This window comes from Salmo trutta, chromosome 23 (genome assembly GCF_901001165.1).
Source record: "Salmo trutta chromosome 23, fSalTru1.1, whole genome shotgun sequence".
Classification (NCBI taxonomy): domain Eukaryota; kingdom Metazoa; phylum Chordata; class Actinopteri; order Salmoniformes; family Salmonidae; genus Salmo; species Salmo trutta.
The window spans coordinates 10,368,909-10,392,505 of NC_042979.1; the positions used below are offsets into that span (position 1 = coordinate 10,368,909).

A 23,597-nucleotide genomic window follows, 5' to 3' on the forward strand; every position below is an offset into this window, starting at 1 on the left:
GATTTTCGACTTCAAAGGTCATAATTGTTTGTGAAGTTTAGTTTACTGACAGTGGAACAACCATGCTAAATGAACTTCATTATATAAAGTATAGGCTTATCACACCATTGTATTATTTTGAATCTAATGCATCCAAATATGGGGCAAGGCATATTTCTCTTCAAAGGCCCATGCAGGTGGGACTAAATGCCATTTAGTAAATGGTCTAAAGACATGGGGGCGTGACAAGTTGTTCTTAGTGTTCTGAGTGTGCACATTCGTTGCCTTAGAGTTCTAAATTTGGAGGGTGTCACCGCACTTTATGGTATTAAAGGCGTGCAGGAAGTGGCCTAGTTTTCACTGCAAACCACGGATCTTAAGAAGAGAGAGCAGTCTTCTTCTGTAGGTCTCAATGGGTAAGTACCATATTCATGTCAAATAAGCAGAATTTAGCAGCCGATTGTGTTAATAGTCTGTTTTATGGAAAGATCTATGGAACAGTGTTTTTCCTAGTGCAGCATCTTTCAAATCTATAAACTGTTATTGTTTAGCTATGTCCTTGGAAAGTCATGGATCACTTCTAAATAGGCCATGCTAATACCAGAAGCTAACCTCCTGGTCTACCAGCTATGTATTTTATTAGGCTATTGGTCTTGGGACTACACAGGATGTGGATCAAACGACACTAGAAAGTAAGAAAGTAGTTAGTGCTATTACTGTGTAATATATATATATATTTTTTTATGTTATTACACATGGTTGATATAGTGTATTACTCTCCGATGCATGTGATTTGGATACACACTGTAGAATACAGGACACATGGTGTCTATGGGTCATAGTGGCACTCTCAGGATATTTTGTTTGTGTCCATTTCATTGTTCCATGGTGCTGAAGGTGGAAAGCCCCTCAACACTCAGCACTGTGGCCCTGTTGGCTGATGGGCTAAAGGCATGAGGGTGTTGTCCAATCTGCAGCTCCGCCTCGCAGAGCGGGAAGTAGCTGCTCAGGCACGTCAGCCAATGTGGAGTGTGGGCCCTGAGACGAGGCCCTCCGGAAATGAGTCGATGCATCTGAGCAGGCAGGCAGTTCCTCAGACCACAGACAGACTGCCCCTGCAGGCTCTGTCTGTCTGGAGTATCAATCTATATATCTGTACAGCAGCACACTCTGGCGGTCTGTCCGTCTGTCCCTGTCTTCCGTCTGTCTCCGCGACCTGTCAGAGATAACATGGTAGCGAGAAGTGCCATCAATGGATGTGTCAGTAAGAAAAAATATGTTGTTTCTCCTTGCAAGCGAGCCCAGTGTGAGAATGTGTTGGGAACGGGGTAGCATGTAAGTGGCCTAATTCTTTCTGACTTTCCTACCTACTTCCCTACCTACTTTCCTACCGAATTTCTTACCTCCTTTCCTACCGACTTTCCTAGCTACTTTCCTACCTACTCAGTTTCTGAGTATTTGGTGATGCAGTGAAAGAGAAGTGCCATTGAGGTTCGGTTGATCTCAAGCTCCTGGTATTGATGATAAATACCTCTACTGGTGTGGAAGAGGATGGCAATGATTGTTTCAACTATCATCCTCTCCCAACAATGACTTTATGATGGGCAACAAACACACTGATATGTCATCAATTTAACTGCTGGACAGCTTATTTTATTGGGAGTTATAAAGCAACGGTTATTCTGTGTGTTCAACTGTTTACATCCAACAAATGGTGTGCTAGTCATATTGAGTCCTGTTTACACGAAACAAGGTCACATTCTCACGGGCACTCACAGTGCTTAATTTGTAAATTGGAAGGTGCCAGAACAAAAAGTGAGCGTGAGATGGGGGTGACCTGGGGAGCATTGCATGAATATCATCACATTTGCGTAGTGGCACTTGCAGAAGTTGCAAACATGGGGGGAAATAAATGTGGCCTGGGGTCCATGAAAATAAACGCATTTCATGCAATTCTACGTCCTTTTACATGACTGGAGACTTTGGCATAATCTTTTTTTAATGCTGCGTTCAAAACAACTGGGAACTCGGAGCTGGGAAATCTCTGACTTCTGACTTCAGTGCATTCAAGACAACTGGGAAATCGGGAAAAAACAAGCTCCGACTGGGAAAATTCGCTTTGAACGGTCATCCAACTCTGAATTTTTAAAGAGTTCCCAGTTGTCTTGAAAGCACAATAATACCACACAAATGATCGAAATGACACTGACAAACTGAGAATCTGAGATCAATGAAAACGACTTTGTCTTGAATCCATCAATTGCCTAGGCCTAGGTATGTAGAGATACATATTGTATGCCAGGAGCGCAACTTTCACTGGGGTCAAATTATAAAATGTGGCAGTTTTATCATTGGAATGTGATACAAAACAAGGCGATGGTGTGCTTTAGGACCATGCAGACACCTCTGAGCAGTCAGGTAGGCTGTTTGGAGTGTTTATCCGAGTGGATAAAACAAATATATAATACTAATTATGTCCCCCCCCATTTCTAAAACCAAAGTTGCGCCCCTGTTGTATGCTACAATATGAGGAGGAAATGATAGTCCTAAAAATGCTTTCCAGTTTCACTGACTCACCCAATGATGCGCAGCTCACTAGCTGGTGATGGCCTATGTGCTCGTGCCAAAAGCCTCTCTCTCGTTTTACTTTATCAAATACACTGCTCAAAAAAATAAAGGGAACACTTAAACAACACAATGTAACTCCAAGTCAATCACACTTCTGTGAAATCAAACTGTCCACTTAGGAAGCAACACTGATTGACAATACATTTCACATGCTGTTGTGCAAATGGAATAGTCAACAGGTGGAAATTATAGGCAATTAGCAAGACACCCCCAATAAAGGAGTGGTTCTGCAGGTGGGGACCACAGACCACTTCTCAGTTCCTATGCTTCCTGGCTGATGTTTTGGTCACTTCTGAATGCTGGCGGTGCTTTCACTCTAGTGGAAGCATGAGACGGAGTCTACAACCCACACAAGTGGCTCAGGTAGTGCAGCTCATCCACTATGGCACATCAATGTGAGCTGTGGCAAGAAGGTTTGCTGTGTCTGTCAGCGTAGTGTCCAGAGCATGGAGGCGCTACCAGGAGACAGGCCAGTACATCAGGAGATGTGGAGGAGGCCGTAGGAGGGCAACAACCCAGCAGCAGGACCGCTACCTCTGCCTTTGTGCAAGGAGGAGCAGGAGGAGCACTGCCAGAGACCTGCAAAATGACCTCCAGCAGGCCACAAATGTGCATGGGTCTGCTCAAACGGTCAGAAACAAACTCCATGAGGGTGGTATGAGGGCCCGACGTCCACAGGTGGGGGTTGTGCTTACAGCCCAACACCGTGCAGAACGTTTGGCATTTGCCAGAGAACACCAAGATTGGCAAATTCGCCACTGGCGCCCTGTGCTCTTCACAGATGAAAGCAGGTTCACACTGAGCACATGTGACAGACGTAACAGAGTCTGGAGACGCCGTGGAGAATGTTCTGCTGCCTGCAACATCCTCCAGCATGACCGGTTTGGCGGTGGGTCAGTCATGGTGTGGGGTGGCATTTCTTTGGGGGGCCGCACAGCCCTCCATGTGCTCGCCAGAGGTAGCCTGACTGCCATTAGGTACCGAGATGAGATCCTCAGACCCCTTGTGAGACCATATGCTGGTGCGGTTGGCCCTGGGTTCCTCCTAATGCAAGACAATGCTAGACCTCATGTGGCTGGAGTGTGTCAGCAGTTCCTGCAAGAGGAAGGCATTGATGCTATGGACTGGCCCGCCCGTTCCCCAGACCTGAATCCAATTGAGCACATCTGGGACATCATGTCTCGCTCCATCCACCAACGCCACGTTGCACCACAGACTGTCCAGGAGTTGGTGGATGCTTTAGTCCAGGTCTAGGAGGAGATCCCTCAGGAGACCATCCGCCACCTCATCAGGAGCATGCCCAGGCGTTGTAGGGAGGTCATACAGGCACGTGGAGGCCACACACACTACTGAGCCTCATTTTGGCTTGTTTTAAGGAAATTACATCAAAGTTGGATCAGCCTGTAGTGTGGTTTTCCACTTTAATTTTGAGTGTGACTCCAAATCCAGACCTCCATGGGTTGATAAATTGGATTTCCATTGATTATTTTTGTGTGATTTTGTTGTCAGCACATTCAACTATGTAAAGAAAAAAGTATTTAATAAGATTATTTCATTCATTCAGATCTAGGATGTGTTATTTTAGTGTTCCCTTACAGCTGACAGATTATAGTATTTTCTTTTCAGCAGGAGTGGTTTGCTTCCCAACCTGTATTTTGCCGCGATTGTAGGCTATTTGAAATATTGCAAAAGGCATGTTTTGTCTGCATGCTGTTTGTTCACTGACAGATTTCTCAAGCGTAGGCTATGCCTGTAGGCTATGCCTTGTTATTGGGCTACACTCCACTAGGCTATTTTTAAAATAAGCTATTTATCCTCTGTGGTCAAATTTGAGGCTTTCTCATGGTGTAGTAGGCTATTCTGAATTATTTCATTAATTTCTGAGCAGACAGCAGTAACTCTATAACTTTGGCAAATGTATTTAAATGTATCAGGCGTGCTGCAGCTCCGAACCCTTCGCGTGGCTATGATTCTATAAGGAAATAAATGAAGTGCAATGCTGGTGAGATGAGAGTTGCAGGCTCATGTCGACCAAAACGGAGAGGTGCTCAAATTAAAAAATAACACTCAAAAACTATATTTTGGTATTTGTTTCATTATTCCACTGTTAATACATTCCCAAAATGTATCATACCGTGACACTTTCTGTATTTTGAAAGTTCTATATCTTCAAAACTTGATGGACTAATGGACAAATGAAACAAATACCAACAGGTAGTTTTTTTGTGGAATTTTCCTTTAAAGACATGTCCAACAGTTGTGAGTGTTGTACACCTGTGAGACTATGCTCGTCAACATTCTTCATATGACTGTGGCGGATCCACCTGCAATTCGTTTTTGTTCACCAATCGCTGGGCAGACGTCTGCAAAACCAGAGATGTAATCATAAAGTTGAATTTGGTAACACTGTGGCTGGGACATGTACGTCAAAGGTTATGATACAGTTAGGATAGTGATCTTTTGCTCCCTGTACCTGTTATGATTAGTCATTCAGAGAATGTGTCTCACAGTAGGTGAGAGTACACTGTGAATCGTTGACATTGTACTTTTGTTTAATTTAGTTTATCCTCTAGAACCATGGGTTATGCTGAGTAGTTTTCCTGTGGATTGTTCGTGGCAGCATTAGGAAGTAGATTTGATTAATAACCTGTTATGTTATACCTGCCACTCCTGTTTACATTTCAGTTCCTGGTAAAAAAGGAATTCTCCATTCCTGATTAGTGTCTCACTACTATGCCCAGCTTACTGTTATTTCTTTCTGATAGTGGATAGAACATTGAACATGTTTCAATGGTGGAAATTCAACATATTTTATAAAGGTTTGTCAATGTTGAAAATTGATTACCATGATACCATAATCCTGTGGTTGAAATGTTGCCCTTGATGACTTTTTGCAACTCCAAGGTATTTTCCACATAGATGCCCTTTAATAAGGTTTGTTATTAACTGCAATGAGTTAGGCATTATGCAAACTAAGGGACCATTCTGTTCATGCAGTCTTCCATTGTAAATAAGAGAGTAAAGTTCCTAATTTTACCTATCTGTCCTCTTTACAACCACACATATCCAAAACCACAAATAGTCAGAGCACGCGGTCAGGGTGAATCCGTCCATAGATCCCACACCCTGTATGCCTTTTGAACAGTGCGCTTTCCAGTGGAAACTACACAAACATCAGGTGGCAGCAGGACAGATAAAGGCTGCTGTTGTCCTTTTAAGTCCACTTCGAGAAGACACCACAAACAGGTCAGAAATAACCAAGCCACCTTGCTGCATCCAAAACACTCCAATCTGCTTGCCTCATCAGAGTCCAATTTAGACACTAAAGATAGGGAGCATTAACACATTTTTCAGGCATTTGCAGAAATACTTCATAATTTTCTTCCCCAGCCTAATCAGACTATTTTTTTTGTTTTATTTAACTAGGCAAGTCAGCTAAGAACAAATTCTTATTTACAATGACAGCCTAGGAACAGTGGGTTAACTGCCTTGTTCAGGGGCAAAACAACAGATTTTTACCTTGTCAACTCAGAGGATTTGATCTAGCAACCTTTTGGTTACTGGCCCAACGCTCTAACCACTAGGCTACCTGCTGCCTGGAGACTAAGCTACATTCCTGCATCCTTATTGAACCTCCCTGCTTGGCTGTTTCCTCTCTTGGAAAGTTCAACGACCTCTGATTTGTCTGGTTTAGGGTGAAGGTTTGAGACTGCAGATTTTCGGCTGTATTAGGGTTTTAGAGATTTAGAGGAGAGTATGGTATGTGTGTCTCTCTGAGTCTGCCTTACACGGAACCCAAACCGGCTGCGTGCATGCGTGCGCCATCGTGCATAAATTTATTTTGTCCCCCTACACCAAACGCGATCATCACACGCAGGTTAAAATATCAAAACAAACTCTGAACCAATTACATTAATTTGGGAACAGGTCGAAAAGCATTAAACATTTATGGCAATTTAGCTAGTTAGCTTGCACTTGCTAGCTAATTTGTCCTATTTAGCTAGCTTGCTGTTGCTAGCTAATTTGTCCTGGGATATAAACATTGAGTTGTTATTTTACCTGAAATGCACAAGGTCCTCTACTCCGACAATTAGTCCACACATAAAACGGCAAACCGAAGCTTTTCTAGTCATCTCTCCTCCTTCCAGGCTTTTTCATCTTTGAACTTATATGGTGATTGGCATCTAAACTGTCATAGTATTACTACACCGACCGGCAACACAGTTCGTCTTTCAATCACCCACGTGGGTATAACCAATGAGGAGATGGCACGTGGGTACCTGCTTCTATAAACCAATGAGGAGATGGGAGAGGCAGGACTTGCAGCGCGATCTGCGTCAGAAATAGAAAGGAGTTCTATTTTAGCCCTTGGCAATACAGACGCTCGTTGACGCTCGCGAGCAGTGTGGGTGCAATAATTGAATAACATAGATTTCTAAATTTATTTTGCAACGCTCGCACACGCGACGACGCGAGCGGTGTGGTCAGCCTATTAGTGTGTTCTCTCCATTGCCCGCATGCTCAGGGAGAGCTCAGCAGTTCAGACCCTCAAGAGAGGAATGAGCAGGAGGTAAGCTGCTGCTGGGGCACCCAGGTATTATGACTGGGGTTTTAGATTGGGTAGCAGACCTGTTGCTGGGGTGTTTGTTTTTTGATTGTTTGTTTCTAAGTCTACACTCTTAGAAAAAAAGGTGCTATCTAGAAGCAAAAAGGGTTCTTTGGCTGTGCTCACTTGAAGAACCCCTTTTGGTTACATGTAGAACCCTTTCCACAGAGGGCTTTCATGGAACCCAAAATAGTTCTACCTGGAACCAAAAAAGATTATCCTATGGGGACAGCTGCAAGAACCCTTTTGGAACCCTTTTTTTCTGAGAGTGTATGTAGAATTGTCATGGTGTTTCTTGTAACTTTCAAAGTGGAGAGAAAGTTATTGGGTCAGGATGTAAGGTGCTTTCAAGGACTGAGGTGTTTCAAAGCCGTGATGGGAAGTTGTATTACTTCTTTTTGATTGTGGATATTTTGTTAACATGGTCCGAATTCTCAAGTCCTTGTGTCATTTGTTCATTGACATGTTGCTGTTTTGATGCAATCAGATTTAGAATTCACTGTCAGACTTGGGTTCAATGAGAAATGCAGCAGCTGAACTATTATTTTAGCATTGCATCTCAGAAATGTCAAGTTAGATACGTTCAGACCACTGCCAGCTCTGTGATGTGTAATGTGGTATTTGATGTGTTATTTCTCTCTCTCCCTGTCCTCCTCAGAAACATGGCTTCAGCAGAGAACTACTGGCCTGTCCCAATGAGGGCCATTGGGGCCCAGAACCTGCTCACCATGCCAGGAGGCGTGTGCCACTCTGGGTACCTCCACAAGAAGGGAGGGAGCCAGTTCAGCCTTATGAAGTGTGAGTAGCCCTACAGTACATAACATTACATTACATATATAACTTTCATGGCACATTAATGTGCACTGTACCAAGGGATTCTGACAAAGGTCTGAGATGAGTTGCACTGCATACTTTCATCTCATCACAACGTTTAGTTCATCAGCCCTCGAGCGGGGTTGGAGATTCATCAAATTAGGAACAATATATGAAGTTTATTTCCAAAACGCGATATCCACCTATTTTTCACATTTGTTTTTTCATCAGAAATGATTGCTTATGGGTACCTTCATGTGTGTGTAAAATATTTCTGTTCTCAATGTTTTATTAATAGATTTTAGATGAACTAAACGTAACGCTATATATTCATTTTTTATCTAGAATGGAATGTTCTTATCCTGTATTTGATATGTGATATGTGATATGTGGTTGTCTCACCTAGCTATCTTAAGATGAATGTATTTACTGTAAATCGCTCTGGATAAGAGCATCTGCTAAATGACTAAAATGTCAAATGTAAATGTTTTACATACAGATCTCATATTACTGTATTTAATTGATTTAAAAATAAATAAATATTGATGTCACAAATGTATCATTTGTACATTTCTTGTAGTTATTTGCTATATTTGACTGTATAAAACCTAGCAGTGCTTCTTATTTACCTGAGAGTGAGGCGGATATATAGCATTTTGCAAAACAAACTTGATTATTTGTCTCTGAAATGAAATCATCAAGTGATAGATTTTAAACAAATACATGTTTTCTTTTGTTTGTTTGTTTAACCTTTATTTAACTAGGCAAGTCACTTAAGAACAAATTCTTATTTACAATGACGGCCTACCCCGGCCAAACCCGAACGACGCTGGGCCAATTTGATGTCTCTCATTGAACGACCTCATGCCATGATTAGATATTGAAAGAACACACCAATCTCTTTCATCATTTCTTTAAACAATAAAGACTAAATTTACCAACATGTCTGAAAATTGATATATAGCATTTTAGAATGAAACTCTTTATATTTGCTAGAGGTCCTCGATGCCTGCCATCGAGGACCTCTACACCAGGCGGTGTCAGAGGGAGGCCCTAAAAATTGTCAAAGACCCCAGCCACCCCAGTCATAGACTGTTCTCTCTACTACCGCATGGCAAGCGGTACCGGAGTGCCAAGTCTAGGACAAAAAGGCTTCTCAACCGTTTTTACCCCCAAGCCATAAGACTCCTGAACAGGTAACCAAATGGTTACCCGGACTATTTGCATTGTGTGTACCCCCCTCAACCCCTCTTTTACGCTGCTGCTACTCTCTGTTTATCTTATATGCATATATAACAGTGTAGGTTCCGTCCCTCTCTTCGCCCCAACCCGGGCTCAAACCAGGGACCCTTGCACACATCAAAAACTGACACCCACGAAGCATCGTTACCCATCACGCCACAAAAGCCGCGGCCCTTGCAACGCAAGGGGAACAACCACTTCAGGTCTCAGAGCGAGTGACGTCACCGATTGAAACGCTATTAGCGCGCACCACCGCTAACTAACTAGCCATTGTATGTGTGAGACCTTTCCTTACGTTATCTTTCTTTCTTACAGGGCCTCTTCGCTATATAATCATCCACAGGGGATGTGTGTATTATTTTAAGAGCAGTACCAGTCCTGCACCGCAAGGAGCTTTCTCTCTCAATGGCTACAACAGGTCGGTGTCCACTATTGTCATGCAGCTGTCATTTGCACATGAATTTGAATAGACTTTGGCAAAACATGTTGGCATTCTCACATAGGCCTACATATGATTATCAATGTTTGAAATACAGCTGGCATTGTCCGTTGCAATCAGTTTTTATGCTGAGAAATCCTGATCAGACGAGAAAGTCTGCTGACAATGAAAGCATTTCTTAAGTGTTGGTGTGCCACTTCCTGCTAAATGAGATCATCTCTATAAAGGTCATGAGTTTTCGCTTACGAATACCTAACACGGGGGGACTCGTCATATTAATTCCTACATAGGTGAGTCAGTAATAGAGACGGCACTGTTAAACCATCTCTTTTCCATATTTGTTTGACATTTTGAAAAGTGAAAGTGGATACTGAGGAATCCTAGCCTGTGGTGATCCATTGAGTCCCTCCTCCTACTGCTTCCCCCTGAAGGCGCATGCTGCAGTACCATAGGGGTAGAGTTAGAGCTGTGTAACTGTGTAATTACACATCTGGAGTCTCTTCTCTCTACTTTGGCCTTGCATAAATAGAGCTTTAATATAGCTATTTGACTGGTCTGTGACTCATTGAAAACCTTTCCCGGTCAAAGGAATAAAGCAACCTCACAGAGAGTTAACATACACAGGGAACGTTATTGCGGCTCGTGTTGTGTTTCAGAGGACGCGAGGGTCTCGACCTTCGCCTCTCCTGAGTCCGTACGGGAGTTGCAGCAATGGGACAAGACTGTAACTACCAATTGGATACCACGAAATTGGAGAGAAAATTTGGGAAATTGGGGAGAAGTTGGTAGTTTACATACACTTACGTTGGAGTCATTAAAACTCGTTTTTCAACCACTCCACAAATGTCTTGCTAACAATCTATAGTGTTGGCAAGTCGGTTAGGACATCTACTTTGTGCATGACACAAGTCATTTTTCTAACAATTGTTTACAGACAGATTATTTCACTTATAACTCACTGTATCACAATTCCAGTGGGTCAGAAGTTTACATACACTAAGTTGACTGTGCTTTTAAACAGCTTTTTAAAATTCCAGAAAATGATGTCACGGCCTTAGAAGCTTCTGATAGGCTAATATACATCATTTGAGTCAAAATGAGGTGTACCTGTGGATGTATTTCAAGGCCTACCTTCAAACTCAGTGCCTCTTTGCTTGACATCATGGGAAAATCAAAAGAAATCAGCCAAGACCTCAGAAAAAACATTGTAGACCTCCACAAGTCTGGTTCATCCTTGGGAGCAATTTCCAAATGCCTGAAGGCACCATATTCATCTGTACAAACAATAGTACGCAAGTATAAACACCATGGGACCACGCAGTAGTCATACCGCCCAGGAAGGAGACGCGTTCTGTCTCCTAGAGATGAACGTGCTTTGGTGCGAAAAGTGCAAATCAATCCCAGAACAACAGCAAAAGACCTTGTGAAGATGCTTTAGGAAACAGGTACAAAAGTATCTATATCCACAGTAAAACGAGTCCTATATCGACATTACCTGAAAGGCTGCTCAGCAAGGAAGAAGCCACTGCTCCAAAACCGCCATAAAAAAAGCCAGACTACGGTTTACAACTGCACGTGGGGACAAAGATCGTACTTTTTGGAGAAATGTCCTCTGGTCTGATGAAACAAAAATAGAACTGTTTGGCCGTAATGACCATCGTTATGTTTGGAGGAAAAAGGGGGAGGCTTGCAAGCCGAAGAACACCATCCCAACCGGGAAGCACGGGGGTGGCAGCATCATGTTGTGGGGGTGCTTTGCTGCAGGAGGGACTGGTGCACTTCACAAAATAGATGGCATCATGAGGCAGGAAAATTATGTGGATATATTGAAGCAACATCTCAAGACATCAGTCAGGAAGTTAAAGCTTGGTCGCAAATGGGTCTTCCAAATGGACAATGACCCCAAGCATACTTCCAAAGTTGTGGCAAAATGGCTTAAGGACAACAAAGTCAAGGTATTGGAGTGGCCATCATAAAGCCCTGACCTCAATCCTATAGAACATTTGTGGGCAGAACTGAAAAAGCGTGTGCGAACAAGGAAGCCTACAAACCTGACTCAGTTACACCAGCTCTGTCAGGAGGAATGGGCCAAAATTCACCAAACTTATTGTGGGAAGCTTGTGGAAGGCTACCCGAAACGTTTGATCCAAGTTAAACAATTTAAATGCAATGCTACCAAATACTAATTGAGTGTATGTAAACTTCTGACACAGTGGGAATGTGATGAAGGACAAAAAAGCTGACATTTCACATTATTAATATAAAGTGGTGATCCTAACTGACCTAAGACAGGGAATTTTTACTAGGATTAAATGTCAGGAATTGTGAAACACTGAGTTTAAATGTATTTGTCTAAGGTGTATGTCAACTTCCGACTTCAACTAAAAATACATATAAACATATTACCTGAACATGCAACATTGTAAAAAAGGCCTGCCCTCTTAACCTGACTGGGTTTCAGACCTGTCAGTCACCTATCACAATTTCAACCATTCAGGGAGCTTGGGGAGTTTCTCCAGGGATCCGCCCCGCGCACCTCATGCCAGAGCATGATCAGCTGCTGTCTCGAGGGGATGCAAGTTGTGTAGTGACAGACTCTCCCATTACGGTTTTCTATCTTGAAGTGTTGTGCTGCCATCGATCATAACCACAATCATATAAACATCTTCATATGGAAGCAGATGTGTCCGCACGTGTGTTTGTGTCTGTGGTGACAAACGGTATAGATATGGGCCTTAACATCCAGTTCTGACAGGACAACACTATAGTGGGCAGAGCGTAATGAATCAGCAGAAGTTACTAGCGGGTGAGGGCAGATCCAGCCAATCGCTCAGACGAGCTCCAGCTAGCCGTTTGTACAAACAGAAATAACTCAGTAATAACGTTACAGGGAATAGCAATAGCAACTACTACCAACAGTAGTAGTAAACACCCACACATCTCAGCCATAACAACAGTAACCACGACTCTGCCCTCCGCAAGGGGGTTGTCTCTACAGCTGAGCAGCCTGGTACACTGAAACATGGCCAGACCAGCAGGCCCATACAGCTCCAACAGCACACAATATGACATAGACGGCATGAAATGTTTGTCGCAGCAATAATGTGATAGTAATAGTTATAAATGAGTTAACCACTGATATGGTTTAACCTACGAAATGTGAAATTGGATTGGTCAGAGTGAGGAGGCTTCCTGCACTGTGTTTTCCTATGTCTGTGTATCTATTACAATGTACGTGCGTGTGGTCTTCTCCCCGGTGTGGTTTCAGTTTCTATTTCTCTCGTTGGCAGAGTGATGAGGGCAGCAGAAGACACCACCTCCAGTAACGTGTTTCCCTTCAAAATCGTCCACTTCAGTAAGAAGCACCGGACCTATTGCTTCTCAGCAGCCAACGAGGAAGAGAGAAGGGTGAGGGGCGTTATGTACAGAACCTCTCACATTCCTAGTAACGTTACAGCAATACATAGATCACGTAAAACCCGATTATTTTTGTCTACTAACAGAAATGGATGCGAAACCTGAGAAAAGAAATCGATCACTACAATAACAGAAGGGATTCACATATTCCAAAGTAAGTCAACACATTCCTTCACACAAGCATACCATCTGCGGTCACTTGCTCTTTCTGATAAATGGTATGTAGCGGGTTTCTTATGCACCACAGGAGAACCCAGAATTGAAGAGCGACACCACGGCTGTCTTTAAGGCTTTTATGTTGATCTGCTGCAATAGTATTATGAAAAGACAGGACAGGAACACATCAGTCTCCAATGCAACGCCTGACAAGTTGTTCTTTCTCTCTCAGTGTTTTCTCAGACTCAGGAGAGCGGGAGCTAAGGGTAGTACCAGGGTGTTAGTAGGTGACGTAAGCACCCATATAAAATAAAATACATTTAATGAAACAAAACCTGAAGATGTTAACATCATTCAGCTACTGTAGCTGCCTACCTAACATCAACAGGCATCACCAGTAGCGCAACAATTAAAATTAGAAACCAAAAGTAAAGTTCCTGGCGATCTGACTCCCCCCTTCTGTCTGAACTTGGAATATTCCTGTTCGCGGGCTTTGGCCACTGACCCTCAACCTGATTGTTCTGTTCTGCGTTGTGTACTATTCTAATAATTTGAAGTTTGCTGGAATAACCATTTTAACTCTACTACAGGTAGACAGTTTGGCTCCGATTAACTTTCTGAGCATGCAGGTTTGATCTCGTAGGATATCGCTTGCTGTGTTACAAAAAGTATGAATGGGAGTCAGTGACTGCATGATCAGTGAATCAATTCAATAGAAGGTGATTGATGTGGCCCTCTCTCTGTTGACATAGTGACTCTGAAAGTGATGCGGACAGCTTCTATGGATCGATCGAGTGCCCCATGGACATTACCTATGCCCATGATGACCCAGGAGACAGTAAGTGACAGCACTCACAACATTGTTTCATACAATTAACTCTGTAGACTAACTTTTTGGTGTGTTTTCTTGCCTAGATTACATGTTAGAGGATGAAGAAGATGATGAGGATGAAGATGACTATGAAAAACCAGATAGCCCACCAACTTATACAGGTACTAAATAATACATATCTTTGAGTTTGGTGCTGAAAGGTGCTATAACTGTGATAGACAGCCCTTGATGAGACTGGCATGTCATCACAATTCAAACTAATGGTCCCATTTGACTCCATTTGAGACCATACATACACTACTGGTCAAAAGCATTAGAACACCTACTCATTCAAGGGTTTTTCTTTATTTTTGCTATTTTCTGCATTGTAGAATAATAGTGAAGACATCAAGTCTATGAAGTAACACATGGAATCATGTAGTAACCCAAAAAGTGTTAAACAAATCGAAATATATTTTATATTTGAGATTCCTCAAATAGCCACCCTTTGCCTTGATGACAGCTTTGCACACTCTTGGCATTCTCTCAACCAGCTTCACCTGGAATGCTTTTCCAACAGTCTTGAACGAGTTCCCACATATGAAGAGCACTTGTTTGCTGCTTTTCCTTAACTATGCAGTCCGACTCATCCTAAACCATCTCAATTGGGTTGAGGTCAGGTGATTGTGGAGGCCAGGTCATCTGATGTAGCACTCCATCACTCTCCTTCTTGATAAAATAGCCCTTACACAGCCTGGAGGTGTGTTGGGTCATTGTCCTGTTGAAAAACAAATGATAGTCCCACTAAGCCCAAACCAGATGGGATGGCGTATCGTTGCAGAATGCTGTGGTAGCCATGCTGGTTAAGTGTGCCTTGAATTCTAAATAAATCACAGACAGTGTCACCAGCAAAGCACCCCCACACTATAATACCTCCTCCTCCATGCTTTACGGTGGGAAATACACATGCAGAGATCATCTGTTCACCCACACCATGTCTCACAAAGACACGGCGGTTGGAACCCAAAATATCCAATTTGGACTCCAGACCGAAGGACAAATTTCCACAGATCTAATGTCCATTGCTCGTGTTTCTTGGCCCAAGCAAGTCTCTTCTTCTTATTGGTGTCCTTTAGAAGTGGTTTCTTTGCAGCAAATCGAACATGAAGGCCTGATTCACACAGTCTATAAACAGTTGATGTTGAGATGTGTCCGTTACCTGAACTCTGTGAAGCATTTATTTTGGCTGCAATTTCTGAGGCTGGTAACTCTAATGAACTTATCCTCTGCAGCAGAGGTAACTTTGGGTCTTCCTTTCCTGTGGCGGTCCTCATGAGAGCCAGTTTCATCATAGCGCTTGATGGTTTTTGCGACTGCACTTGAAGAAACGTTCAAAGTTCTTGACATTTTCCAGATTCACTGACCTTCATGTATTAAAGTAATGATGGACTGTAATTTCTCTTTGCTTATTTGAGCTGTTCTTGCCATAATATGGACTTTTACCAAATAGGGCTATTTTCTGTATACCCCCCCCCCCCCCCCCCCCCCCACCTTGTCACAACTGATTGGCTCAAACACAGTAAGAAGGAAAGAAATTTCACAAGTGTGCAAAGCTGTCATCAAGGCATAGGGTGGCTATTTGAAGAATCTCAAATATAAAATACATTTTGATTTGTTTAACACTTTTTTGGTCACTACATGATTCCATATGTGTTATTTCCTAGTTGTGACCTCTTCACTATTATTCTACAATGTAGAAAATAGTAAAAATGAAGAAAAACCCTTGAATGAGTAGGTGTTCTAAAACTTTTGACCGGTAGTGTGTATATGTATACAATGCATCTGGAAAGTATTCAGACCCCATGACTTTTTGCACATTTTGTTACGTTACAGCCTTATTCTAAAATGTATTAAATAGTTTTTCCCCCTCATCAATCTACACAATACAGTGAGGGAAAAAAGTATTTGATCCCCTGCTGATTTTGTACGTTTGCCCACTGACAAAGAAATGATCAGTCTATAACTTTAATGGTAGGTTTATTTGAACAGTGAGAGACAGAATAAGAACAAAAAAATCCAGAAAAACGCATGTCAAAAATAATATAAATTGATTTGCATTTTAATGGGGGAAATAAGTATCATAATCGTCGCCAAACACATTGGCTCCAGGTCATCTACAAGACCCTGCTAGGTAAAGTCCCCCCTTATCTCCGCTCACTGGTCACCATAGCAGCACCCACCTGTAGCACGCGCTCCAGCAGGTATATCTCTCTGGTCACCCCTAAAGCCAACTCCTCCTTTGGTCGTCTCTCCTTCCAGTTCTCTGCTGCCAATGACTGGAACGAACTACAAAAATCTCTGAAACTGGAAACACTTATCTCCCTCACTAGCTTTGAGCACCAGCTATCAGAGCAGCTCCCAGATCACTGCACCTGTACATAGCCCATCTATAATTTAGCCCAAACTACTACCTCTTCCCCTACTGTATTTATTTATTTTATTTATTATTTTGCTCCTTTGCACCATATTATTTATATTTTAACTTTGAACTTTCTTCAAATTATAAATCTACCATTCCAGTGTTTTACTTGCTATACTTTATTTACTTTGCCACCACGGCCTTTTTTGCCTTTACCTCCCTTATCTCACATCATTTGCTCACATTGGATATAGTCTTATTTTTGTCTACTGTATCATTGATTGTATGTTGTTTTACTCCATGTGTAACTCTGTGTTTTTGTATGTTGTCGAACTGCTTTGCTTTATCTTGGCCAGGTCGCAATTGTAAATGAGAACTTGTTCTCAACTTGCCTACCTGGTTAAATAAAGGTGAAATAAAAAACTTTGCTCTGTTCATCTTTCCCTCGATCCTGACTAGTCTCCCAGTCCCTGCCGCTTTCCTCCAGACTTGACGCTTGGCATTCAGGCCAAAGAGTTCAATCTTGGTTTCATCGGACCAGAGAATCTTGTTTCCCATGGTCTGACAGTCTTTAGGTGCCTTTTGACAAACTCCAAGCGAGCTGTCATGTGCCTTTTACTGAGGAGTGGCTCCGTCTGGCCACTCTACCATAAAGGCCTGATTGGTGGAGTGCTGCATAGATGGTTGTCCTTCTGGGAGGTTCTCCCATCTCCAATGAGGAACTCTGGAGCTCTGTTAGAGTGACCATCGAATTCTTGGTCACCTCCCTGACCAAGGCCCTTCTCCCCCGAATCCTCAGTTTGGCCGGGTGGCCAGCTCTTGGAAGAGACTTGGTGGTTCCAAACTTCTTCCATTTAAGAATGATTGAAGCCACTGTGTTCTTGGGGACCTTCAACGCTGCAAACATTTTTTGGTACCCTTCCCCAGATTTGTGCCTCCACATAATCCTGTCTCAGAGCTCTATGGACAATTCCTTCAACCTCATGGCTTGGTTGTTGCTCTAACATGCACTGTCAACTGTGGGACCTTATATAGACAGATGTGTGCCTTTCCAAATCATGTCCAAACAATTGAATTTACCACAGGTGGACTCCAGTCAAGTTGTAGAAACATCTCAAGGATGATCGATGGAAACAGGGTGCACCTGAGCTCAATTTCGAGTCACATAGCAAAGGGTTTGTATACTTATGTAAATCATTTTCTTTTTAATACATTTGCAGACATTTCGAAAAACCTGTTCTCACTTTGTCTTTATGGGGTATTGTGTGTAGATTGATGAGAATTTGTATTTATTTAATCCATTTAAGAAGAAGGCTGTAACTAAACAAAAAGTGGAAAAAGTCAAGGGGTCTGAATACTTTCCGAATGCACTGTATCTATAGCTAAATGATAACTACCACTGAAACAACATTGTCTCTCAACTCTCAACAAAGTTGTCAAAATCTAGGAAGTACATGTTTCCTACTGTTTCTAGTAACTATCACTGAATATCTTATTTTTTTTTACTATTGAAGGAAGACTAACTGTCCCACCACCATCATACCATCCTCCTCCACTCCCATGCCAGTTTAGACAAGAATCAATGTCAGGATCCTGCAAAGGTCTCCCCCAACCTGCCCCTGCCCCTGTCCCCAACAGGACCCTCTCCAGCCCCCTTCCAAAGAAAATGTCCCCGCTCTTACCTCGACCCAAGCTGGGTGAGGTCGGCCACAACCATCATGGACACAAGGACGTCCCAAATAAGGACAGCCCAGAGAGAAGTTTGAGGGGCCCTAAGACCCCTCATCCCACTCACATTGCCAGCCTACAGAAGCAGATGATGATGGGGAAGACGTCCATCTCCACCCTACCTGGGGGGGACCACAGAGACAAGAAGCCCCATGTTCCAGTGACCCTCAAGTCTCCCGCCACCCTGCCCATCTGCATCAACCTGGAAAGGCAAATGGGGCTGAATCCTAGTCCACCTGGTTGCCATGGCAACACACCCAGTCACATCCCAAGTGTGCCAAACTACTGCCACAGCACTAGGCCAACACCAGATCTCCCACCACAGGCCTCGCCAGCACTGAACCACAAGCCTGGACCGTACAAGCCACCCCTCCTAACGAAACCTCCATGTCCGGCAACCATGCCTAAACGACCAAGAGGGTCAGCACAGTAAGTGTCTGCAAAGGCTTTCATTTTTGCTCTGAAAACTACAGTTTGATTTCAAGGTTGTTATATTGTAATCATGCAAAAATGTAAAGCACCGTTTAAGATGAAGGTTAAAACACCCACTTCTTCTCAGAAGATCCCCTCCAGATGGACTAAGCTCCCGAACCTCAGTGGACCAGGTGCCTGCCTCTTTAAGAAAGAACAGGGATCCATCCAAGTACATTGACGATGACTCTGATGAAGACTATGAGAATGTAAGCGGCCATATTCTCCATCAACTATCACTCTTGTGTACACAGGCTACGAGAGAAACACACATCTGTTAGGTTTTGTGTTTAGTTTAGTGTCTTTACTCAGTGGTGCGTGCATGCCCTTGTTTCACCACAAATTCCATAATCTCATCGCACAGTCATGTTCAGTGTACTACAGATTCGTCTTGGCCTGCTGACACAATTCTAACTTCCTTATGTCTGTTGTTGTTGTTTTCGACACATGTTTCTGACCTCAGGTTCAATTACCAGATTCTGTGTTTGTGGACATAACAGAAACAAGCAGTGTTGAAAAGTAAGACAATAAATGATTTCTGTATTGAACATTTGTTAAATCCAACTTGTTCCTTTTTGTGTAACAGTCTTTAGCGCCCACTAATGTTCGATCAGGGAATCTCTTTCTGATAATCATGTCTCTGTTTTCTCTTGGAAGAAGAGCAGAACACGTCTGAATGCAGTCTTACTAAAATACATTATTATTGTGCTTTAATTGCAGGTTGTTTATGGAAAGCTCCAGTTCACCACAGGATGGTCTCTACTGCTTCAGGAACTCAGCATCAAAGACATCAAAGGTACAACATGTGCATGCTGTGATGCATAAACATCTAGGGATTCACCACACATCATACAATGAATATTAAAAAGAAACTGCTTTAGTAAATCATGTACATTTGTTCTCATTGAATCAGGTGCTGGTGGTGTGGGATGTGGATCTGTGCAAGGCCAGAAACTACAGGCTCTTTGAAGAGGTCAGAACCACTGTCTTTACTTTCTGTCTACCCATGCCCGTAACTACACACGGGTAAAAAGAGGTCCGGTCATCTTTTATAATTAGAAGAAAAAAATGGATAATAAAAATATATATTTTGTACACAATAAAGAAAATCAATTACGGGTCAACATCTAAATATTGCCCCAGCGTTGATCAAAGCTCAGGACGTTGATCCAGGCTTGTTATGTTCGCCTGTGTCCCCCTGGATTTGCCTCCCGGATAAGCCTTTTTAGCAGCACGTTCACTAATCTCTCAAACGGCCTGAGATGAGAAACTAACTACCCCAGATCGGAGAACCCTCGAGTAGGCAACTAAAGACCCTGCAGACAGCGTGTTTGCGAGATACCAAAATAAATGTTAAAACCACCCGCGTTTCAAAAGCATCCCGCGACTCCTGCCGTGTCTACAGACATCCCCCGAACAAACAGAAAATGAATCTCAGAGAATGAGTGCACAACTGGTAAATAGTCGCTTATAGATGTCAGTCGATCAGGTGGCTAACTGCCGGCACACACTTCTATTGCAGTAACGTTGAAGGCTCTGGCTAGTACTACTTAGCCAGCTAGAAGGATGAATTAAGAAGCTAACGTTAAACGGAGCAGGAGCAAAAAATACGCTAGCCTACAAAGTTCTCATAAAAACGTTGCTTTATAGAGAGTAGGCTACTGAGACAGACAGTGATGTGGCGCTTAGTGGTGAGGCTGAGGCAGGCTGCAATGCATGCAGGAGGAAGCAGAGGAGACAGAGAGAGAGGAGCAGAGAGGTTAGTACAGTAGTTCCCAAACTTGGGGTCGGGCCCCCATGTGGGGTCCCCTGAGACAATTGGTACTAATTTTATCAACTAGGAACTTGAAAAAAAAAAGATGTTTCAATATGAACATCTCCACATGGCCTATCTTCCCTATAGGCCGACATTATAATGCTAACAGTACAGTTCTAAAAATGTCATACGTCGCTGATGCCACATGTCAGTGTGAATCATTTCTCATATTTCCTCCCTTTCAGGGGAAGAACATTACAGTAGCTAACAGGCTATGTGTTTGTAGATCGACTGAGGGGAATTAACCTACAGCAGCCAAGGTGATAATGGCTGGGGTCCTTTTTGCTTGCTTTTGCTGTTCTCCAAATAGCATTTTCAAGTTTTTTAATTGTATAGAAATTAAGCTAACGGTCCTCACTTAAACTCAAACCTTGGTTAAGGCCGTGTCTACCATGTCGATTGTCTGACTAAATCAATAATAAAAGAAGGATTCCAGTACCATATCTGTCTTGTTTGATGTGAACTTCAATGTGTTTATGATTTAGGACTCCCGGGTGTTCCTGGAGTTTGAGATGACATTTGCCTCCCTGTCAGCCCTAGTGGAGCACTACCATAGCCACCCTCTTCCCAATCACGACTCTCTGTGTCTGCAGCAGCCATACGGTTACATCATGCCCAGATGACCCTGTCCTGACTCTGCATGAGTCCATTGCCTCATCCGCTCAAACGGACTCTCTCCTTTCGGGCGTCTAATACGGTTCTGCCACTGTCATGAACTACAGTGAAAACCTGCTGTGGTAGCAGCAAAATGACACTGCCCCCTGTAGGGCAAGTCAGATTGTTGCATTTCTGTAACCAAGCCTGAGTATTTGTTGGAATGATTCTGATGAGCGTCATGGCATGAGACCTAGCCCTAAACAACGTTTGGGCAGAGGTGCAACGAGTGCACATGGTTGCAGTTGTGAAGAAAATATGGTATCTGTGAGGAGGACAATGAGCTGTATATACAGAACAAAGTTGTATTATGTGAGGACTACTGCAGGACTAGTACTCTAAAGGTCTGTCATTACACTGGATAGCACTGCTGTAGTGTTGTTCAGAATACAAGCAAATGTGAAGATTTGTGGGTTGACTGCACATTAATGTCAGAATATTAAGCACTGGTTTTGCAGAGGACCAATTATGTGTAAATCACTTATTTATTCCATAAAGTTTATGAAATATATCATATTATCTTCAGAAAAAAAGTTATATTTTAAAATGTTTAGATAATGATGACTGTGAAATAAATATGGTGCATAAAAACCTATGCTATCAAACTGTCCAGACATCCTATTGCACTGTACAGAACTGTCAATTTGTGATATGTAAATTAAATGTATTGTAAAAAATTATTTTGTCAAATTCTTTCTGATTATATTGGTTTTTATGTGTAACTGGATAAAAGCAGAGGGCAGGTGAAGATTCCATTGGGTGGCGCTGTTTGGTGCCGTGCCATGTAACTGGGGCGGCAGGTAACCTAGTGGTTAGAGCGTTGAACTAGTAACCGCAAGGTTGCAAGATCGAATCCCCGAGCTGACAAGGTAAAAAATCTGTCGTTCTGCCTCTGAACAAGGCAGTTAACCCACTGTTCTTAGGCCATCGTTGAAAATAAGAATTTGTTCTTAACTGACTTGCCTGGTAAAATAAAAAAAACATAGACCCTACAGTTTTTATAAAATATTAAAAAATAGTCAGGGTATGACTCAATTTATGTTGAGTCACAGACAATAATGAACATCCACATAATTAGAAGTATACTTTGTTCAGTAGAAAGTATTTAAGGTGAAATCATAGCTCCTATCACTTCACCCCTTACATGTACATATTACCTCAATTACCTCGAATAACCTGTACCTCCTGCACATTGACTTGGTACCGGTACCGCCTGTATATAGCCTCGTTATTGTTATTTTATTGTTGGTCTTTTATTTTTGTTACTGTAGATTTGATTTAGATATTTCTATGTTGTAATCTTGTGTCGTGTGTTCTGTTCTCCAGCCCAGAGGGCACGTGCAGCAAAATCACACAGAGATCACTCACTGATAGTGATGAGCAGACACTGGTTCAGATAAAAGCCTCCCAAAGGAACGCTTGATACAGCAGCAACACAAGCAGCAGAGACGCTGGTTCGTTAAACATGCATACTAAGTAAATCATTATAATGGTATCGTGATTAATATTCAATATTCCCCCGTCTTACTCAGAGAGGAGAATTATATAACAATGTCTCTATCAGACCTTGACAGGGAAGGATGCCAGGAGATTCAGCGCTCTAGCTAAATCACTTCTTATCTCTGTCTGTTGTCTTTTCTCCCCCTCCCTCCTCTACTCTGCCACAGCCATATCACCACCAGCATCACCACGTTATCAGCACAGGATATTAGTGCACTGTTCTTCAACTGGTTCATTAAATGGGATTCAGCGAGAACGAACACTAATGCAAATTGGAATTTTTGAAGGCAGGATTACGAGACTCGATCGCTGTAAATTAATTAACAGAGAATATTGGGCGCCTACAGACAACACTGCAAGAATGATAGCATCCAATATGTCAAAATCCATTAAATTTAGCATTTTAAAGGCTAGTTGGCAGTGGAAATTGACTCCATGAAGTTATATTTGATGTTAAAAATACAGATATTTTTTTTGTACTTTTACCCATTTTTCTCCCCAATTGGTAGTTACAATCTTGTCTCATTGGTGTACCTCCCGTACAGACTTGGGAGAGGCGAAGGTCAAGAGCCATGCATCCTCTGAAACACAACCCTGTGTCAGCGTAGGTGTCCAGCCCACCACAAGGAGTCACTTGAGCGCGATGGGACAAGGACACCCAGACCCTACCCCAACAACGCTGGGCCAATTGTGCACCGCCTCATGGGTCTCCCGGCACAGCCGGCTGTGACACAGCCTGGGATTGAACCCGAGTCTATAGTGACACCTCACCTGCGATGCAGTGCCTTAGACCGCAGCGCCACTCTGGGGGCATGTCTTGGAATTCTTGTAGAAAATGTTACTTCACTGGAGTTAGGGGAGTATTAACTTGATTCAGAGTAGTGCACACACCATTTCACATTCAATATAAGGTAGCAC

At 42.7% G+C, this 23,597-nt stretch overlaps 1 protein-coding gene across 4 annotated transcripts; it reads left to right on the forward strand.

Moving 5' to 3' along the window:
- The first annotated feature begins 291 nt into the window (after window positions 1–291).
- Window positions 292–21,857, forward strand: LOC115159287 (SH3 domain-binding protein 2). Of its 4 annotated transcripts, none has more exons than XM_029708862.1 (13): window positions 292–395; window positions 7,872–8,011; window positions 9,584–9,686; window positions 12,998–13,115; window positions 13,211–13,278; window positions 14,033–14,118; window positions 14,196–14,273; window positions 18,025–18,667; window positions 18,798–18,918; window positions 19,173–19,228; window positions 19,430–19,505; window positions 19,623–19,682; window positions 21,011–21,857. In XM_029708862.1, exons 2-13 carry the CDS (start codon window positions 7,876–7,878, stop codon window positions 21,146–21,148), a joined length of 1,683 nt encoding a protein of 560 aa, XP_029564722.1. In that variant the 5' UTR covers window positions 292–395; window positions 7,872–7,875; the 3' UTR covers window positions 21,149–21,857. The 4 variants fall into 4 exon arrangements, with proteins under 4 accessions (XP_029564722.1, XP_029564723.1, XP_029564720.1 ...); XM_029708863.1 differs by lacking the exon at window positions 292–395 and adding an exon at window positions 20,711–20,785 and having other exon boundaries at window positions 7,768–8,011; window positions 21,011–21,099; XM_029708860.1 differs by lacking the exon at window positions 292–395 and having other exon boundaries at window positions 7,768–8,011.
- Window positions 21,858–23,597: the final 1,740 nt, after the last annotated feature.

Excerpts from the sequence above, each read along its gene's own strand:
- LOC115159287 (XM_029708860.1), top strand. The coding sequence starts at position 7,819 with ATGTGTAATGTGGTATTTGATGTGTTATTTCTCTCTCTCCCTGTCCTC. Across the intron at positions 13,116-13,210 it reads CCAACGAGGAAGAGAGAAGG|AAATGGATGCGAAACCTGAG; the intron begins GTGAGGGGCGTT and ends GTCTACTAACAG. Across the intron at positions 19,229-19,429 it reads GAAACAAGCAGTGTTGAAAA|GTTGTTTATGGAAAGCTCCA; the intron begins GTAAGACAATAA and ends CTTTAATTGCAG.